Raw genomic sequence first — 17,931 nt, 5'->3', positions numbered from 1 at the left:
CTACATCGAAATAAAAATATAACGAATGAATCTTATTTTATACAATGTTTTACTATATAACATTTTTTTTAAACCGTAAGGTATATATATGTTATACATGGTGTGCATAAGATATGTTAAAAGAAACTTCACTCCTTAAACGTTATTATTGACTTTTAGCATATTTACAATGACTTGTTTATGTGAATTGAAGTATATGAAACTTTATATAACTGGGAACTCACATGGTCGTCCTAGACTCAGAGGAGAAAGAAAAAGTACTCACCAAATATATTGAAAGTAAAAGGATAGGGGTGGATCTATGTATGAAGTTGCGCTCTAAATCTAAGGTCAAATTAACCATTATGTACAGACCCTAAACCGTGCTACTACACCTCAGAAACGAACCGTACCGTTCCGTGCACAAAGCGTACCGTACCGTGAACAAAGCGAACCGTTCCGTGCACAAAGCGAACCGTTCCGTTCACAAAGCATACCGTACCGTCCACAAAGCGAACCGTTCCGTGCTCAAAGCGTACCGTACAGTCCACAAAGCAAACCGTTCCGTGCACAAAGCGTACCGTACCGTCCACAAAGCGTACCGTTTCGTGCAAGAAACGAACCGTACCGTTCTTTGGTTAATTATGCAAACCACGTCCCCAATGATTTTTGAACTGTGCAATGACCAATTAAGTCATTTTTGGTTTATTTTTCGCAATAGCGCCCGTGAAAGGAGGAGGGAGTTTGTGTCTGGCTGTTCGAAACGCCATTATCAAGTATCATGCATCTGGGCTTTCATCTGTGAAAATAAAGGAAACTACTCGAAATAAACAACTTTAAGGTATCCGATCCATAATAAACTCAGGTTCCATGAATTTGAATGCATAACAAATATATATTGGCAGAATACTCAGTTTATGTAGACATACTCTTCATATTTCAGTAACAATATGTAGGAGCGGAATGTGTACCAATTTTTTTTACCTTGACCCGTCCTTGAAGAGTTATTCCCCTTTGCTATTAATCAATAAAATTCATTTCTGATAAAAACTAAGTGGTGAAAAATTATTTTTGAAACTTTAATCTATTCTTAATAATTATATACATCTTTTCACCGTGGCATTTTTGATATTCATAGTATTTAATTTTTTATTTTCAAAAATGTGCTTGTTCCCATAGACTTCAATGCATTCTTCATTAATTAATTACTGCTTAATTAATGCTTTGGTAATTATATTTTTGAAAATTTCTCCTGGTAAATCCTTTTCTACTCTTAACTGCTTTGAATTAGTTTCAGAGTATTCAATACAGGATGGATATTTAACGTTAGAAAATTATGTACTTATATGGGTCGGATACCTTAAAACAACTAGACAGAGTTTGAGACGATTCCTTATATGCTATAAATTAGATCAACTCGTTGTGTTTGTGATCAAAGGTACAGTACAGACCACGGGTTTTTCCCGCAAAACACGTGGCACCGTGAACCTCAAACTCGATAGCGGCATCCTTGATGTCAGCGATCGTGGACACCATGTAACAAGGTGTATCACAGTTCCCCATTACGGATCTGATAATAAATATTTTCATTTTCTTTATTTGAGCAAATTAAATCAACTTCTTTTTGAAATATTTGTTGTACCTAAATATTCGTAATTAAACTATACAGATGTTTAAACAAATTCCCTGATTTTCTTGACTTAATATTTTAATTTTGCCCATTTAATTATTGAATCAGATACGTGATCCTTTTTGTCGTAAGTGTGCATTCATATGTAGTTCATATCAGATGCGTGATTGTACTAATTAATCATTAATTTTGTAAGAATTTTAAAACATATATGAACTGTCTGGAGTAAAAAAAAAAACCGTATTAGACTTGCACATTAATTCTGCTCAGATAATTACTCGGCGAATCATTGATGCAGTTAGACTTACACTGAAAATCGGTAATTATGTCAAATATGAATTAAAATATTACATGCAGTAAACAGGAAGATTTTTATATACTGAACGGATAGAGATGATAATCTGACTAATAAAATTGTGATCAACTTACAAGCTACATACAAAAAAAAAAAAACAATTTGCGAAAAATTATAGATATTATAAGGTTTGGTACACTGTACCCCTTTCCCCTTTCGTGAAAACGATACGAATTAACAGGTTGTAAGTTCTTTAGAAGTGTACAAAATGTTACGTTGTTGTCAGTTTTAAAAAAAAATCATACCCCGGTAACCTACAGGACACCTGCTTTTTTGTGTCTGGAAAATGATAATTTACAAAATAAAATGAAAATAATAAAGACAATGATTTTTCTCAATCCTCTTTCAAGCCACATTATGTTTGATATCCCCCCCCCTTTCTAGAAGGCGATACTAATCAGCTACTAAAACTCATCAAAAGTCTGCGAATTTTTGTGACGCTATTGTACATTTCTTTTTAAAAAGCTAAGTAAAATGATAATTAAGGGATTCATGCTTATCTTCTAATTGCGTCTGAAATGGATATTTTAGGAAGAAAATTTCTAATCAGTGTTGTGGTGAATCCTGGAAGATGAGTTTCGCTGGATGTCATTTCAGTGAGTTTTAAAAAATGCATGTACACTTGATGTGATCAGAGCTAAATAATTTGAAAGGTGTGTTAAACACACGGCACCCCGGTCCTCTGGCTGTGACCCAATATTTTTTAAACAGGTGTGAACTGACCATAAGAATGTTTCAAATCACAAGAGAAAAATTCTTTCCTCGTTTCTCAGGGTCATCTAGCGTCATGCGATTTTGACTGAAAAGTGATGCAAAAGGATTTCGTGCATGTGCAGAGAACGAATGCATTGCGCCATAGTTGTAAATAGGCTGAGTTTGAACGAAAGTTTTGGTAATTAAATAGCATCATAGACAGATTAAATGTGACTTTGACGATGTAAATAAAACGGAGAATGAGAATAAATACATTTTTTTTTACATATTAAGAAACAAGGGATTGCATCTCTCTCTCTCTCTCACTCTCTCTCTCTCTCCCTCTCACATCATAGTACATGTATTTACACACTTATTTACTTATTAAAATAAAGAAAAAAATATTAAAATAATTACTTAGACTGAAAGGATTTTTGAAAACATAATGCTAGTTTCTGAAAAGAAATGTTTTCTGTTACAAGAAAAACGCCCGGAAGTCATTTTATTGATTCCGAGTTTCTGATGCCGATTTTCGTACCGTTCAGGTGGTTTAGTAGCACGGTTTAGGGTCTGTACAATGTACATATAATATGTATATAAAAGTGTGTATAGATTTGTATATTCTAAATATTGATAAATCGTAATTTGACACCGAATATCGAAACACCCTAAACATTCTCTAAAATTCAAGTAAAACACTAGAATATTTGATTTTAAATTGAAACACACCCCCCCCCCCAAATAAAAATAAGAAGAAACTCATACGAATCTAAAAATATATTAAAGGAAAATTGCTCAGAAATTACTTATACCCACGTATATACTGGAAATAAAATAGTTTTCTTTTTTGTTTCAGAGATGAACTTTTTCAACATATATCAAGAAAGAGATATTAGTATGAGAGAGAGAAGGGTGGGGGGTGGGGTGGGGAGAAAGACAGATGACTTGAAATATTTCAAGGGAAAACGTGTTTATCATTAAATCCTCGGAAATGCTTTTGTTCTGAATACGCGATCTGCAGAACTGTAGCTCTCTGAGTAAGAAAAAATGAACGTAAATCGAAAGCTGCATGGATCTCTGCTACAACCGTCTGACAGACATAACCTACATCATGTTGTAACATAAGCAGCACCTCTATCACATTAACTGTAACTCTATCACATTAACTGTAACTCTATCACATTAACTGTAACTCTATCACATTTACAGGAACTCTATCACATTAACTGTAACTCTATCACATTAACTGTAACTCTATCACATTAACTGTAACTCTATCACATTAACTGTAACTCTATCACATTAACTGTAACTCTATCACATTAACTGTAACTCTATCACATTAACTGTAACTCTATCACATTAACTGTAACTCTATCACATTAACTGTAACTCTATCACATTAACTGTAACTCTATCACATTTACAGGAACTCTATCACATTAACTGTAACTCTATCACATTAACTGTAACTCTATCACATTAACTGTAACTCTATCACATTAACTGTAACTCTATCACATTAACTGTAACTCTATCACATTAACTGTAACTCTATCACATTAACTGTAACTCTGTCACATTAACTGTAACTCTATCACATTAACTGTAACTCTATCACATTAACTGTAACTCTATCACATTAACTGTAACTCTATAACATTTACAGGAACTCTATTACATTAACAAGAGCTTTATAACATTTACAGGAACTCTACCACATTAACTGGAACTTCTGACATTAACTGGAACTCTTTTATCTAAACAGGAACTCTATTATATGAACAGAAACTCTATAAGATTGCTCAGAAGGAATGAGACATTGAGGCTGACAAAAACTGTAAGTATTATGGTTTAATAACCCCCAGATAAGAAAAATAACTCTTACATGGATATGTTTTTGGGTGTTCTTTTCTTGAATCAAGTAAAATTGTAAATTTTGTTAGTCTATGAATGATTTAATCAAAAAATAGATTTTAATCGGAAAATTCTAAAAAAGTAAAGTTTACATAGAGACAAAGATAGATCAGATACTAGAAAAAAACATTCTTGCAATGAATCAAGAAGCCTTCCTCTCAAATAAAGACTTAGGCACTCCAAGTTATTTTTTCGATATCAAGCGCCCGCCTGCGCCTTGCGTTTTAAAAAAACAGCTATACCAGATATAAACAACAACAAAAAAAAGTTGTTTATTCGGGAAAAAATTGCATTTGCTAATTTTTCCACATTTGAAAACATGATGAAATGAATTTCTTCAGGCTAAAAATTAATTATTTTACTTATTAAATTTTAATAATTTTTATTTTCATTTATGTCATACGACAATAATTTTTTTGACCTGCTAATTTCTTTTTCTCGGGATCTGGTGCGAACTTGAGTATGAAGTTTTTGGAAAGTTTAAACATTTTAAACTGAATGATGGTAGTAAATCTTAATTTCCTGATATGAAAGAGATCGGATCGAAAATTTTTACATCTATAAAATATAAAGTATATTTTTCATATAACTACTTGTATTTCAGACTTAAAGCTTATTTCTCATATAAGGAATGCATAAGCAAAAAGGCATTTCTTTTAAATTGATACATCAGATATACATATATAAACCCCTTCACTTATGTTAGAGGTTCAAATATAAAATCTGTCTCTTATAGAATGATAATTATTCATAAGCTAATACACACTTTATCTGTAAAAGTGCTTTTATGGATTGACACTTTGAACCTCTCTTAAACACAAAAAAAAGATTCAATTGTTTTAAAAAATACGTATTCTCTATATTGTAAAAAAAAACCTGAAGTTTGGAGTACATTTTATATCATGGTAAAATACTATGCTTGCAATGTAAGGACAATATTCTAAATTCATTTTTTCTCTTTCCAGTTTGTGCAGATTTTATTAAGCATGGTGTAAAAAGTTCTAAATATAAACACATCCCTAATGCTAAGGAATGTACAGTAAAATAAAAATTGCATTGTTTAGATTTTTCAAGTTACATTTCACAAACGCCAAACATATAATATTTTAACGAGAGCGAGTCTTATTATTTCTGACTCAGGGATTTTGAAATTGTTTACTGTTATATTTATTGTTTTAAGACTAAAAAAATAAAATGCCTACCGTCCCGATTTCTTTAAGGGTCATCTCAAATGTTTATTTTTACTATTGAACCCTATGGGAAAATATTGGAAAAGCGCCAAATAACTTTTTTCCATATTTTTGTATTTCTGCCCTAGTTATTTCTTTTTCATTCAAATAGATAGAAGATGTAGTTAAAAGTCACCAAATTGTGAAATTTGGAAAAAAAATGACCATCTCTATTGGTCTAGGAATTAATTACTAAGTTTATTTTTTCAAAGTCCAATACCTCTAAATTTGCCACTTTACGGTATAAATACATTACGGTATAAATACATATCAGTGCAGATGAATCATTGGTGCATAATTTTTACGGTAAAAATAGCAACTTTTGGATTCCTTGTATGTTTCTTTGGATGACCTGTCAACAAGTTTAAGTATAATATCCATGGACGTCTTGAATATACAAACGTCATTCTTCAGTGTCATGCATTAATTACAAAATCGGAAAATGTTGACGTCGTTAAAGCCATATCAGCATTTTTTCCTTATTATTATTGGAAAAATCACCCTTTTGGACCAGTTAGGGTTTTAGATAATGTTTATTTTGTAGTTAAATTAAAATATTTGGCTAAGGTGTATTGTCGCACAAATTACTGCATGAAATAAATAACCTGCGCCAAGTCATGCGCACTTTAATTACACTCGGCCTCGTTAAATATATTTACGCAGCAATACAACACATAACACAAAAATACATTGAGAGGTTGTATACAGAACTCTTAAGTGTGCAGTATTTAGAGCATCCTTAATGCTAGACCTCTACCATTTAGTTTCCAATCAGTGAAACATATGGAGAAAACGAACAGTATTCAAGATTCATATAATAATACGAAATAGGAGTATAGCAAATATAGTATAATTTCACTGACATTGCAGATATCTGATTGCTATACTAGTAGTTAAGTTAACCAAGAAAGCAGTTAAGATTATACAAAAAAAAATATGTGTTCTTGACCTCTGTTTCGTTTTCTTGACATTATCTTGTACATGTAAGATTCCTCTAGGATCTTTGCCACACCAGAGAGCGAATCCGACCCCGCCTCCAGGATTCACCATTAAATCTTCGTCACTTCCGGGAGCGGGGATGGGCGCATGAGCGGAGACCTTTGTTCCGAAGTTCACGATCCTCGGTGTTTATGAAGGACTTATTCACACTGTAGACAAGAAGGAGGATTTTTATTCATGGCAGGTAAAATCATACAGAGAATCAAACAAAATAAAAACAAAAATGAAGTTACATATTTTAGTTACATATTCCTAGTCTTCTGTCGGTGAAACATGATGGACAAAAGGTTTCCACTGTTTTCGTCCCCCGCCTGTCGGCCTGTTTATCCGTCCGTCTAGCTGTCCCTATCCTTTCGTCCCCTGCCTGTCGGCCTGTTTATCCGTCCGTTTAGCTGTCCCTATCCTTTCGTCTCCCGTCTAATGCAACACTCTCACAATGCTTTATTATTTTTTAGATTCTTTTAATCCCTAAATATTCATTACCTTAAAGTAGTTTTGATCAATATTGATCTGATTGTGTTAAAGTATTGAATATATTAAATATTCCGAACTAAAATTAATTCTTAACAATTAGGATCTTATTGTGTTCAAAAGTAGATAAACAGGGGACCAATGGTACTTACAACATAGATGCAGAAGATCCGGCCTGTAGTAACTGGTTACGATTCGTTAATTCTCCCGCCAAATATCAACAGGAAAATGTCATCCCTATCACGTGCGAGGGCATTATCTTCTATATGACGTCACGTGGCGTAGAACCGGATGAAGAGCTTCCGGTCTGGTATGGGGATGGATATGGGAGGTTTTTAGGCGTAAACCGCATACATCCGGTAATTGAACAATATAGTACATCTAGCTAATACATTTTATAGTTAACTGTTTTCATTCGGGTATGTAAACAATCTACTTATCAAGTAATTTTACAATATATACTCGATTCTCATTATATCGCGGGTTTCATTGTATCGCGGTATATTCCAAAAAATCAGATACATAGCTCATATGCTTTTTGTTGAAAAAATATCAGTCTATCATCTCAGTGTAAATTTTTGTGATGATTAAAAAGTATGGAAAATGTGTCGGAAAAAAATAATCAAATAAAACATAATTTTACAGAAATCAATCTCCGTTTTTATTATTTTTAGCCCGCTGAGTTTATAACCTAGTAAAATCCATATATAAAGTTCATGTTTAGAAAGTCTTTAGTTTCTATAATTGTTTATTTTCATACGTAAAATTACATGGTAAAATAAAAAAATAAGAATTGAAGTCCATGTCAATCTCAAGTTTCCACGTTTTCCCATAACCGCGATACTATGAGACTCTCTAGTTTAGGAGTTAAAAATAGACTACAACTAAGACGATGCAAGCTTGGGAAATAATTTGATACTAAAAAGTAGGCCATAGTTTGCTTTATCAATATCATTTGATGAAAGTTAAATTAAAAAAAAAATCAAATTACACTTTTTTATGCAAAAGATTTAAGTACCGCGATATAATGAGACACCTGTATACAATGTAGTCATTATTTTTTTTTTTATTACATGCTGTTGTTCCTTGGGAGGTTTCAAGGGGTAAGCCTGGGTAATAAAACAATTTATTGATAACATTTAACTTTTATTTAAATGAAATGAATACAATATTTTTTTTCAAGTTTCTCTAACTTGCCTTTGAATACAAATAGATACTCTTTCATCAAAAAATAATGCAGACTATATTCAAACACCTTTGATAAATAGTGAGATATTTTTTAGCGTTCTACAAATCTGATTTTAAATTTTTGAAATGAAGAAAACAAACTTCACATTGGATCTGGAAAGCATATTTTCTTAGTGTATCAAAATTGTAAATTATTAATTTCATCCAAACAAGTATTTTTGGACTCGAACACTACCAAAGGCACTTATTTTCTTTTGTTCTTTAAATTGAATTGTAGATTTGCCTTCGATTTATTATGCTCATTAGAAAATTTTCTATTTTTACATATGCTACCACGCAAAAAAGGATACGCTCCCTTTCAATGTCTTTTTAATATGTATACAACAGATCAAATTTTATCAATTTTTAGAGCAACAGGATGTTAAGCATCAAATCATGTCGTATAGGCGGTGTTTAAAACAAACATTCTAGACAAGATACTATTAATCCTTATTCATAAAAGTAAAATATAGGTTTTTGAGTATAATATAATTTTTTCTTGTCCTTTTTTGTAGAAGTTGATCTCAACGGTTCTTTTGCATTTTGTGCCAATGTTTTGACATTTGACGACAATGAAAGACTCATTTTTGATAGCTGGAAACCTGTGACGTATCAGAACTGGAATCCTAACGACGAGGGTGAGACAGCAGTTGACCCAATCTTTGGCCTCCTTTTGACTTATCATAACGACGGTAGGTGGCGCTGGGTGACGGAGAGAAACTACACGTACTATACGGGAGAAGACGGACTGAAACTATAGATTCCTGTTAATAATCAGAACTACAAGGTTTGTATGTAAGGCACAACGTACACAATTACATAATCTATAGTGAATTAGGAAAATATGCACATATATAACAAAAAGCTAAAATAACATGGGATTCTGTTGTAAATTGATAGGAAAAATTCATTTTAATATCTTCTTACGAATAATTGTGACACAATGCAGAGAATGGGTGAAGAACTAGCATAACCCAGGCTGGTTAAGTAAAGCGTAAACTATGTAGGCTGGATTTTGGAAAATTCTGGATTATTGACTCTGCTCAAATTATGCATAAACTTAAATAAAAGAGAATCAAAGATTTATATCTCCAAGAGTTACTATGTCTGAATGGAAAATTTGAAAAAAATCCGTTTTATTTTAAACTCTTATAATTATTTATAATTAGACTCATGTTTTTAAATGAACTTCATCCCTAGAGTGAATAGATACAAATATTCATAAGTATTTGTTGTTAGATATTTTTTGATGAGATCATTAAAAATGTGCGTCTTATATACTGCAAAATTTCAAAGATTGATTGATTGTATATTGTTAAACGACCCTCTTGAGAATTTTTTTACTCATATGGATACGTCACCATCTGCCGGTGAAGGGCTTCAAATTTTTACCTTTACTCGGCACTCAGGGTCATTGAGCAGTGAGGGATCTTTTTCGTGAAAGCGCCTGCCGCTGATACGGGACTGCGGTTTTTAAGGTCTCATCCGAAGGACCAGCAACTTTCACTTCATAGTACCGAGCGCATGGCAAAGGAACAGTTGCTACCCATTTTTTATCGACTTAGGTCAGTCGCAGCCGAGATTCGAACTTGCGACCTCCCGTGTGTTTTAGAAAAAAAGTTCCCCAAAACATACAGACAACTGGAGGTGTGTCATTACTTGGCATTATAACAGACCTTGAATGATTAAGAATTAGGGCTGGGCAATAATATCGATATTTCAATATATTGCAATACAATTACAAAAAAAATCTTGCCGCAATACGATTTTGTAATATCGATATATTGGCAATATTCTAAGACTAAGCAATTTTGTCATAAATATAAAAATGGACTTCTGAAAGTTTGTTATTAAGCCAAACAGTAAGACAGAAGTTGTTTTGTGGGAGTTTTTCATAACTTAAAAGAAATCAACAAGTTTTTTTCCCGTGTTGGTTACTTATCATGTTATGTACATTCTGCATGTAAATCAAAGTAAATATAGTAAGAAAAAGCCATTTTTATGACATTAAAAATATTGCAATACATATTGCAATACAGTTAAAAATATCGCAATATATCGCAATACGAAATCTCGGGCCAATGCTCAGCCCTATTGAATATTCAATATATTTTTTCCCTCAACCATATGCATACACATTTATTTCAAGATTCATTGTTTTTGATTTAAGTAAATGTCATCAAATAAACAACTGCATTACTATTATGTACGAGGGTCATTCAAAAAATTCGTAGACTTTTGTCCTAACTTTTTTATTTAACGTCATTTCATATCCAAATATGGTACAAATATTTTAACAACAGATTCAAATAATTTGAAAAAAAAAAAAATTGGAATATATCATCATATTTATTAAAATTACCAAGGATTTAGAACAGCAAAAATGGGGTCACGGAGCACCGTCAAAATCGATTAATTTTATAATTTTCACTTTAAAGTATTTACAGCTATACCTCTAATAAATGGAGCTGAAACGAAATAAGATTCACATGTTTAAATAAAGTATTGCTGTATTAATTAAAATAAAATCAGGTTATGTAATATCTTGTTCCATTTAAAAGATATCAGCTTCTAAATACATATGGACTTGATTAAAAAAGGCAAAAAACCATGACGTTGGAGGACGTCACGGAGCAGCAAGTAGCAATAAAATTAGACTTTACATTCGGGAAACTTTTTTTCAAGCTTAAAAAATCCTTATAAATCAGGATATGTATGAAAAAAAATCTGTGTATTTGTATTAAGTTGAAAATACTAGTTTTGAGTGGTAGTGAATTTGAATCGGACAATGGATTGTCTGCAAAGAAGCAGGTTAATGTTAAAAATATTGTCAAAAGAGATAGGAACGTCATTGAACGTGATGTGTGCTTCAATGTTGCAGAAATAATAAAGTTGCATGGTAAATCAAAGAATTTTAAAACAATAACATTCTAATTCAAGCTATATTTGTACATTTGTTAGCAAACCAGGTGTTTAGTATTGTGGATATGTGTTTTGAATGGAGAAGACGAAACAAACCGTGTTTGAAATAACAAGAATGCTTATATTTGAACGTGATGTGTGCTTCAATGTTGCAGAAATAATAAAGTTGCATGGTAAATCAAAGAATTTTAAAACAATAACATTCTAATTAAAGCTATATTTGTACATTTGTTAGCAAACCAGGTGTTTAGTATTGTGGATATGTGTTTTGAATGGAGAAGACGAAACAAACCGTGTTTGAAATAACAAGAATGTGTATACTTTTGACAAACTTTCTCAGGGTTGTTTTTGACGTTACAATATTGGTTAACCGTGCTCCGTGGTAACAAAACATGTTGCTTTTAATTTTGGCTAACGTGAGTTAACGTGAGTTCTGTTTAATCAAATGGAATGAAACTTCACACCTCGACAAAATAAATGTTTATGTTTACGAAAATGTGTTGATCTCTAATCTTGTAATGATCATATGACGATGAGAAGCAATGTCTACGTATTTTTTGAATGACCCTCGTATCTATTCCACTAAAATATATAAATTGAAATTAAAGTAAAAACTGTTCATGTAGGTCAACAAACCAATTCACCTCAATTTTGTAAAGGAAATAATAAATAAGTACCAAATTAAATTTTGCTACCATTGACAAAAAACATAAAAATATAAGGTGCAATATATAAAGATATAAGGTATAATATGTGTTGTAATGGACTTTGACAGTGACAATCAAGTCCAATCAACTTCAGTCTAGATTTCACCACAGTACAAAGGGAGATAATTCATACATCATCCACGGTCGGAATTAATCAATAGTTCTTTTCTCAATGATACATGTAATTGAATAGACAAAAATCAATTGCACTACTTTGATTTCTAGATAACTATAAATTTATTTCTGTGTTTTATTGAATAAATAATTCATTTTCAAACACATTTGATTGTATGCAAAGGATTGAATTTTATTTAATTGAAGAGAATTTCATTTATGTTTTGTTTATAAAATTTGTTTTCCTCAATTCGATTCTTAGAAATACGAATAAAATGCATGTGACATATGAAACTATTGATACAAATCGGTTAATACTTATATAGTCGCTGTAAGCATTTAATATTCGTGAAACCCGCTTTTTTTAAGACAATAGACCTGATGAATGAAACTACCATATCTTTTTTTTCTAAAGTGTGTTTCAATTTTTCCGTGCAATTAAAATACTCATTTAAAATCAATTAAACATTTCCCAGAAGGAAGACGCTAATGAATAATTAATTTTTAAACATAATTTATATTTTATTTGGTAGTTGATTCAATTAAATGCTTCCCAATCGTATGTATTCTTATAATCAATAAATATACTTTCTTGAAGGAAATTAGATAAATGTAGAAATTGAATGATGTATTACATGTTTCCGATGAACGGCTTCTAGTGAAGAGATAGTATTAATTTTTTTGATTTACTACATAGAATAGAACAGTATGTGTTAAACAACACAAATTATAAACATGCCAAATTAATAATAACAAATAAAGCATTTGCCGTAATTCAAACAGCCATTTAGAAACAACCATGTTATAATAATAATATTTCTACACTGATTTCGGCTTTAAGATTGATGTAATGTGATTGAGTTCTTCGCTCTATTATTCGAAAATTTTCGAAATGTAAGCATTAAATCACGATTGAAAATAAATTAGATATAGATAAAACACAAAAATCTATCATCGAAAAAAAGAGGAAAAAACAGATTCTACTATTATTAATTTTTAATTTGTTATATGCTTGCGTTAAATTTAAATTTTGTAAAAATAATTGATCACTAAAATCTGTCAGTGTACGTTGTGTATGTATAGTTTCCTGTTAGTTAACCGGGGACGGGGGGACACCTAATTAAGGTCTATTTTCTGACAAATCGGTTTACTGTACACTGATCATCTGTTAATCTTACCCCGTTTCTAAATGTATATACATCTGGTCGGATGTCATGTTTAGTCTGATCGGCCGTTCCTCTGAAAATCGATTTTGAAGTAGCAATCATTGAAGACCGACTCTATTTTGACAGCTACTTACCGCTGCAAAAAAAATAAGGAATTAATTAGAATTATTTATGACGTTAAAGCCATTAAAAAGTTTTTCATGGTAAAAGTCAATCTTTGAAAACTAAACATTTGTTTATCAGTAGCACCCCCCCCCCCCCCAAAAAAAAAGGACAGAGATTTTTTTTTTTTCATGAGATTATATAGTTATATTCCTGTGAATTCTGTAGCGGAATGTTTCTTTTAACACATGAAATAAAAATACCAGACTATGGCATTTTTTTTTATTTTTGAACTTCGTTCTTTTTCATTATTTTTACCAAATCAAGATATGAGCGAACTCTTCAATTATAATATTGATAAAAAATCACTATAAAAATAATTTTTCACCCATATAAACAATATTATCGACTGAGTAATGTGACTTAATGGTAGCTTAATGGAGTTTGGACATTAAGCACCTGTAAGTCTAGCCTAATGGTAGGTTAATGGTGACTTAATGGTGGTCTAAAAGTTTCCATTAAGGACCTGTAAGCCACCATTAAGCTACCATTAAGCTACATTTAAGCACTTATTAAGGACTTTGAGTTGGCTTAATGGTAACTTAATGGTGGTGTAAATGTTACTTAAAGGTGCTTAATTGTGACTTAATGGTGACTTAAAAGACAACCATTAAACCACCATTAAGGACCTATAAGCCACCATTAAACCGGACTTAAAGGGTGTGTTTCATCTTGTGTATTTCTCTGCTAAACTTATATTAGGAAAGAGTTAATATTTAACGCTAAAAATAAAAGTGATTTTATCTATTAGCACCAATAATAAGGATACTGATACTAGTAAATAAAATACACACCAATAGAGGGGTTAAGTTACACGTTTTGCGACGAACGTGTACGGGTGACGTCATCAGTTGTTGTGTTCTTCGAAGACATGACGTCAAATCCGACGTCTACCTACACGTTTAGAAAGTGTAATACACTGTCTACACGTACGACGTAAACGGGTAAAGTTATGGAGTAAATTCTTTATATTTTGATGCAGTTGTTTGATTTTTGTGCAATAAAACAACGACACTAGTTTATCTATTAAAAAAGCCTTAGAGAATGATGAGTCGATGATTCTATAGAATTATTAGTATTTTTGTCAAAGAAAATTTTACCTCAAACTGATAGCAAATAACATATTTATTTTGTATGCAGGATTCCTTTGAAGAAGACCCAGCCAGCCAATGCACAAAAAAAGTCATGGTTTCTTGGTGATTTTGCCCTTTCTGTTATTTTTAAAACCTATTTTTACACCTCTTCATTTTTTTTAAATTTTTTTATAATAAAATATTTAAGAACTATTATAGGCCCTTTAACATCCATAGGCACTAGTGAAATAACAAAAAAATATCACCCCTCATCTAATAAATTATAGGCAGTAGGCCTATGTGTAACGCCAAGTGCTTGTAATTGTTGAGATTGTATTTCATTAACTATTTTTTTTCTTATGTAACAACAGTTGTAAAGATCTAGATCAGACGCGTGTTTAGAAAAAGGGGGCGGTGTCCGATTTCGGTTTTAGGTTTTCTTCTGGACACCCCCCCCTCCCCTACAAAAAGTGCAAAATGTGGTCTTTTTATCGCCAATTAAATAATTTTTATGACTGCTTCCATTTTTAAAGTGATGCAGGATTCAAAGCTTGATATCCTGTAGAGATACTAGGTGACAAAATATTTAAAGCGATTCACTGCAGTGAGATGACATACATGTAATAATTTTTCATGGTTTATGATATTATTGATTTGTCAAAATTAAAAATAATAAATACAATGCCGTTAAATTAATTAACTGTTCAATCACGAAATTTGCATATGAACACGTGTACCTATAACTAAATCATGTTTTTGACGTTGGCATCAAATAGAACTTGTACGTCAATGTTACGCGTTCACGTTGTTACGTCACTTATAACTAAACCTCTCTAATAATAAGGATATTAATACAAGTGAATTAAACACTCACACACCAATAATAAGGATACTGGTACATGTACTAGTAAATTAAACACTCACACACCAATGATAAGGATTCTGGTACTAGTAAATTAAACACTCACACACCAATGATAAGGATACTGGTACTAGTAAATTAAACACTCACACACCAATAATAAGGATACTTGTACTAGTAAATTAAACACTCACACACCAATGATAAGGATTCTGGTACTAGTAAATTAAACAGTCACACACCAATGATAAGGATACTGGTACTAGTAAATTAAACACTCACACACCAATAATAAGGATACTTGTACTAGTAATTTAAACACTCACACACCAATAATAAGGATACTGATACTAGTAAATTAAACACTCATACACCAATAATAAGGATACTCTTACTAGTAAATTACACACTCAAACACCAATGATAAGGATACTCTTACTATTAAATTAAACACTCACACACCAATAATAAGGATACTGGTACTAGTAAACTAAACACACACACACACCAATAATAAGGATACTGGTACTAGTAAATTAAACACTAACACCAATAATAAGGATACTGATGCTAGTAAATTAAACACTCATACACCAATAATTAGGATACTGGTACTAGTAAATTACACACTCAAACACCAATGATTAGGATACTGGTACTATTAAATTAAACACTCACACACCAATAATAAGGATACTGGTACTAGTAAACTAAACACTCACACACCAATAATAAGGATACTGGTACTATTAAATTAAACACTCACACACCAATAATAAGGATACTGGTACTAGTAAACTAAACACTCACACACCAATAATAAGGATACTGGTACTAGTAAATTAAACACTAACACCAATAATAAGGATACTGGTACTTCTAAATTAAACACTCACACACCAATAATAAGGATACTGGTGCTACTTAATTAAACATGTGCGTCGAGTTGGACCCGAACGAGACTGATCTTTGTTAAATCAAGACTGAAGAAATAATGCCTGACTATTTATTTAAATGAGCATCATAAAGTAAGTAACTGGCAGATGTTGATATGAAGTAAAATGAGTGACGGATTCACGGGTAGAAGTAATTAAATGTAAATAAAAACTTTTTGATGTTTCTGTCTCCTTGCAATAATATATCAAGAGTCCATGAAGTGTCACTTGTCAATAAAACAATTAGATTTGTTAAACATAACATGGAGGATAAAATATGGTTAAAATAAGAAAATGAGAAGGAGCAAGAGAATTTTTTTAATGTGATATTTATCCAGCTCCTAACTTTCAGAATTTGAGGACAAACATAAGTCAGACAACAATTTCTGTCGAATTCAGTTCATGGTATCAAAAAAATGAAGTGGACTTATCAATCTGACGCAAATCAAAGTCAATCATAATAAGTTCCATGGTCACTTTCAGATATAACTTCCACTTAATTATCAGAATTACCAGGTTTGTGTGTCATAGTGAAAGGCACAACGTATACAATTACATAATCTATAGTGAATTAGGAAAATATGCACATATATAACAAAAAACTGGAACAACAAGGGGTTTCTTTGTAAATTGATAGGAAAAATTCATTTTAATATCTTCTTACGAATAATTGTGACACAATGCAGAGAATGGGTGAAGAACTAGCATAACCCGGGCTGGTAAAGTAAAGCGTAAACTATTTAGGCTGGATTTGGGAAAATTTTGGATTATTAACTCTGCTCAATTTATGCACGAACTTAAATAAAAGAAAATCAAAGATTTATATCTCCAAGAGTTACTATGTCTAAATGGATAATTTGAAAAAAGCCGTTTTATTTTAAACTCTTATAATTATTTATAATAAGACTCATGTTTTCAAATGAACTTGATCCCTAGAGTGAACAGATACAGATATTCATAAGTATTTGTTGTTTGATATTTTTGTGATGAGATCATTATAAATGTGCGTCTTATATACTGCAAAATTTCAAAGATTGATTGATTGATTGTATATTGTTTAACGTCCCTCTTCAGAATTTTTTACTCATATGAAGACGTCACCGTATGCTGGAGAATGGCTTCAAAATTTGACCTTTACTCGGCACTCAGGGTCATTGAGCAGTGAGGGATCTTTATCGTGCCAACGCCTGCCGCTGATACGGAGCTTCGGTTTTTAAGGTATCATCCGAAGGACCCACAACTTTCACTTCATAGTACCGAGCGCATGGCAAAGGAACAGTTGCTACCCATTTTTTACGACTTAGGTCAGTTGCTGCCGAGATTTGAACTTACGACCTCCCGTGTGTATTAGAAAAAAAGTTCCCCAAAATATACAGACAACTGAAGATGTGTCATTACTTGGCTTTATTACAGACCTTGAATGATTAAGAAGTAGGGCTGGGCAATAATATCGATATTTCAATATATTGCAAAACAATAACAAAAAATAT

General features: G+C 31.8%; 1 protein-coding gene across 1 annotated transcript; it reads left to right on the top strand.

Annotated features, from left to right (window-relative positions):
- Positions 1-224: 224 nt before the first annotated feature.
- LOC134265493 (putative histone-lysine N-methyltransferase PRDM6) lies at positions 225-9,260 on the top strand. The gene is given in 7 exon segments (XM_062747711.1): positions 225-279; positions 3,514-3,546; positions 4,444-4,497; positions 5,540-5,613; positions 6,792-6,984; positions 7,394-7,648; positions 9,016-9,260. Coding segments are annotated over 7 exon segments (909 nt in total).
- Positions 9,261-17,931: the final 8,671 nt, after the last annotated feature.

This window comes from Saccostrea cucullata, unplaced genomic scaffold (assembly GCF_032062105.1).
Source record: "Saccostrea cucullata isolate Sc308-1 unplaced genomic scaffold, CSIRO_AGI_Scuc_v1 ctg17669, whole genome shotgun sequence".
Lineage (NCBI taxonomy): Eukaryota > Metazoa > Mollusca > Bivalvia > Ostreida > Ostreidae > Saccostrea > Saccostrea cuccullata.
Note: the sequence above shows the minus strand (reverse complement) of the source record. Positions and strands in the feature narration are given on the sequence as shown.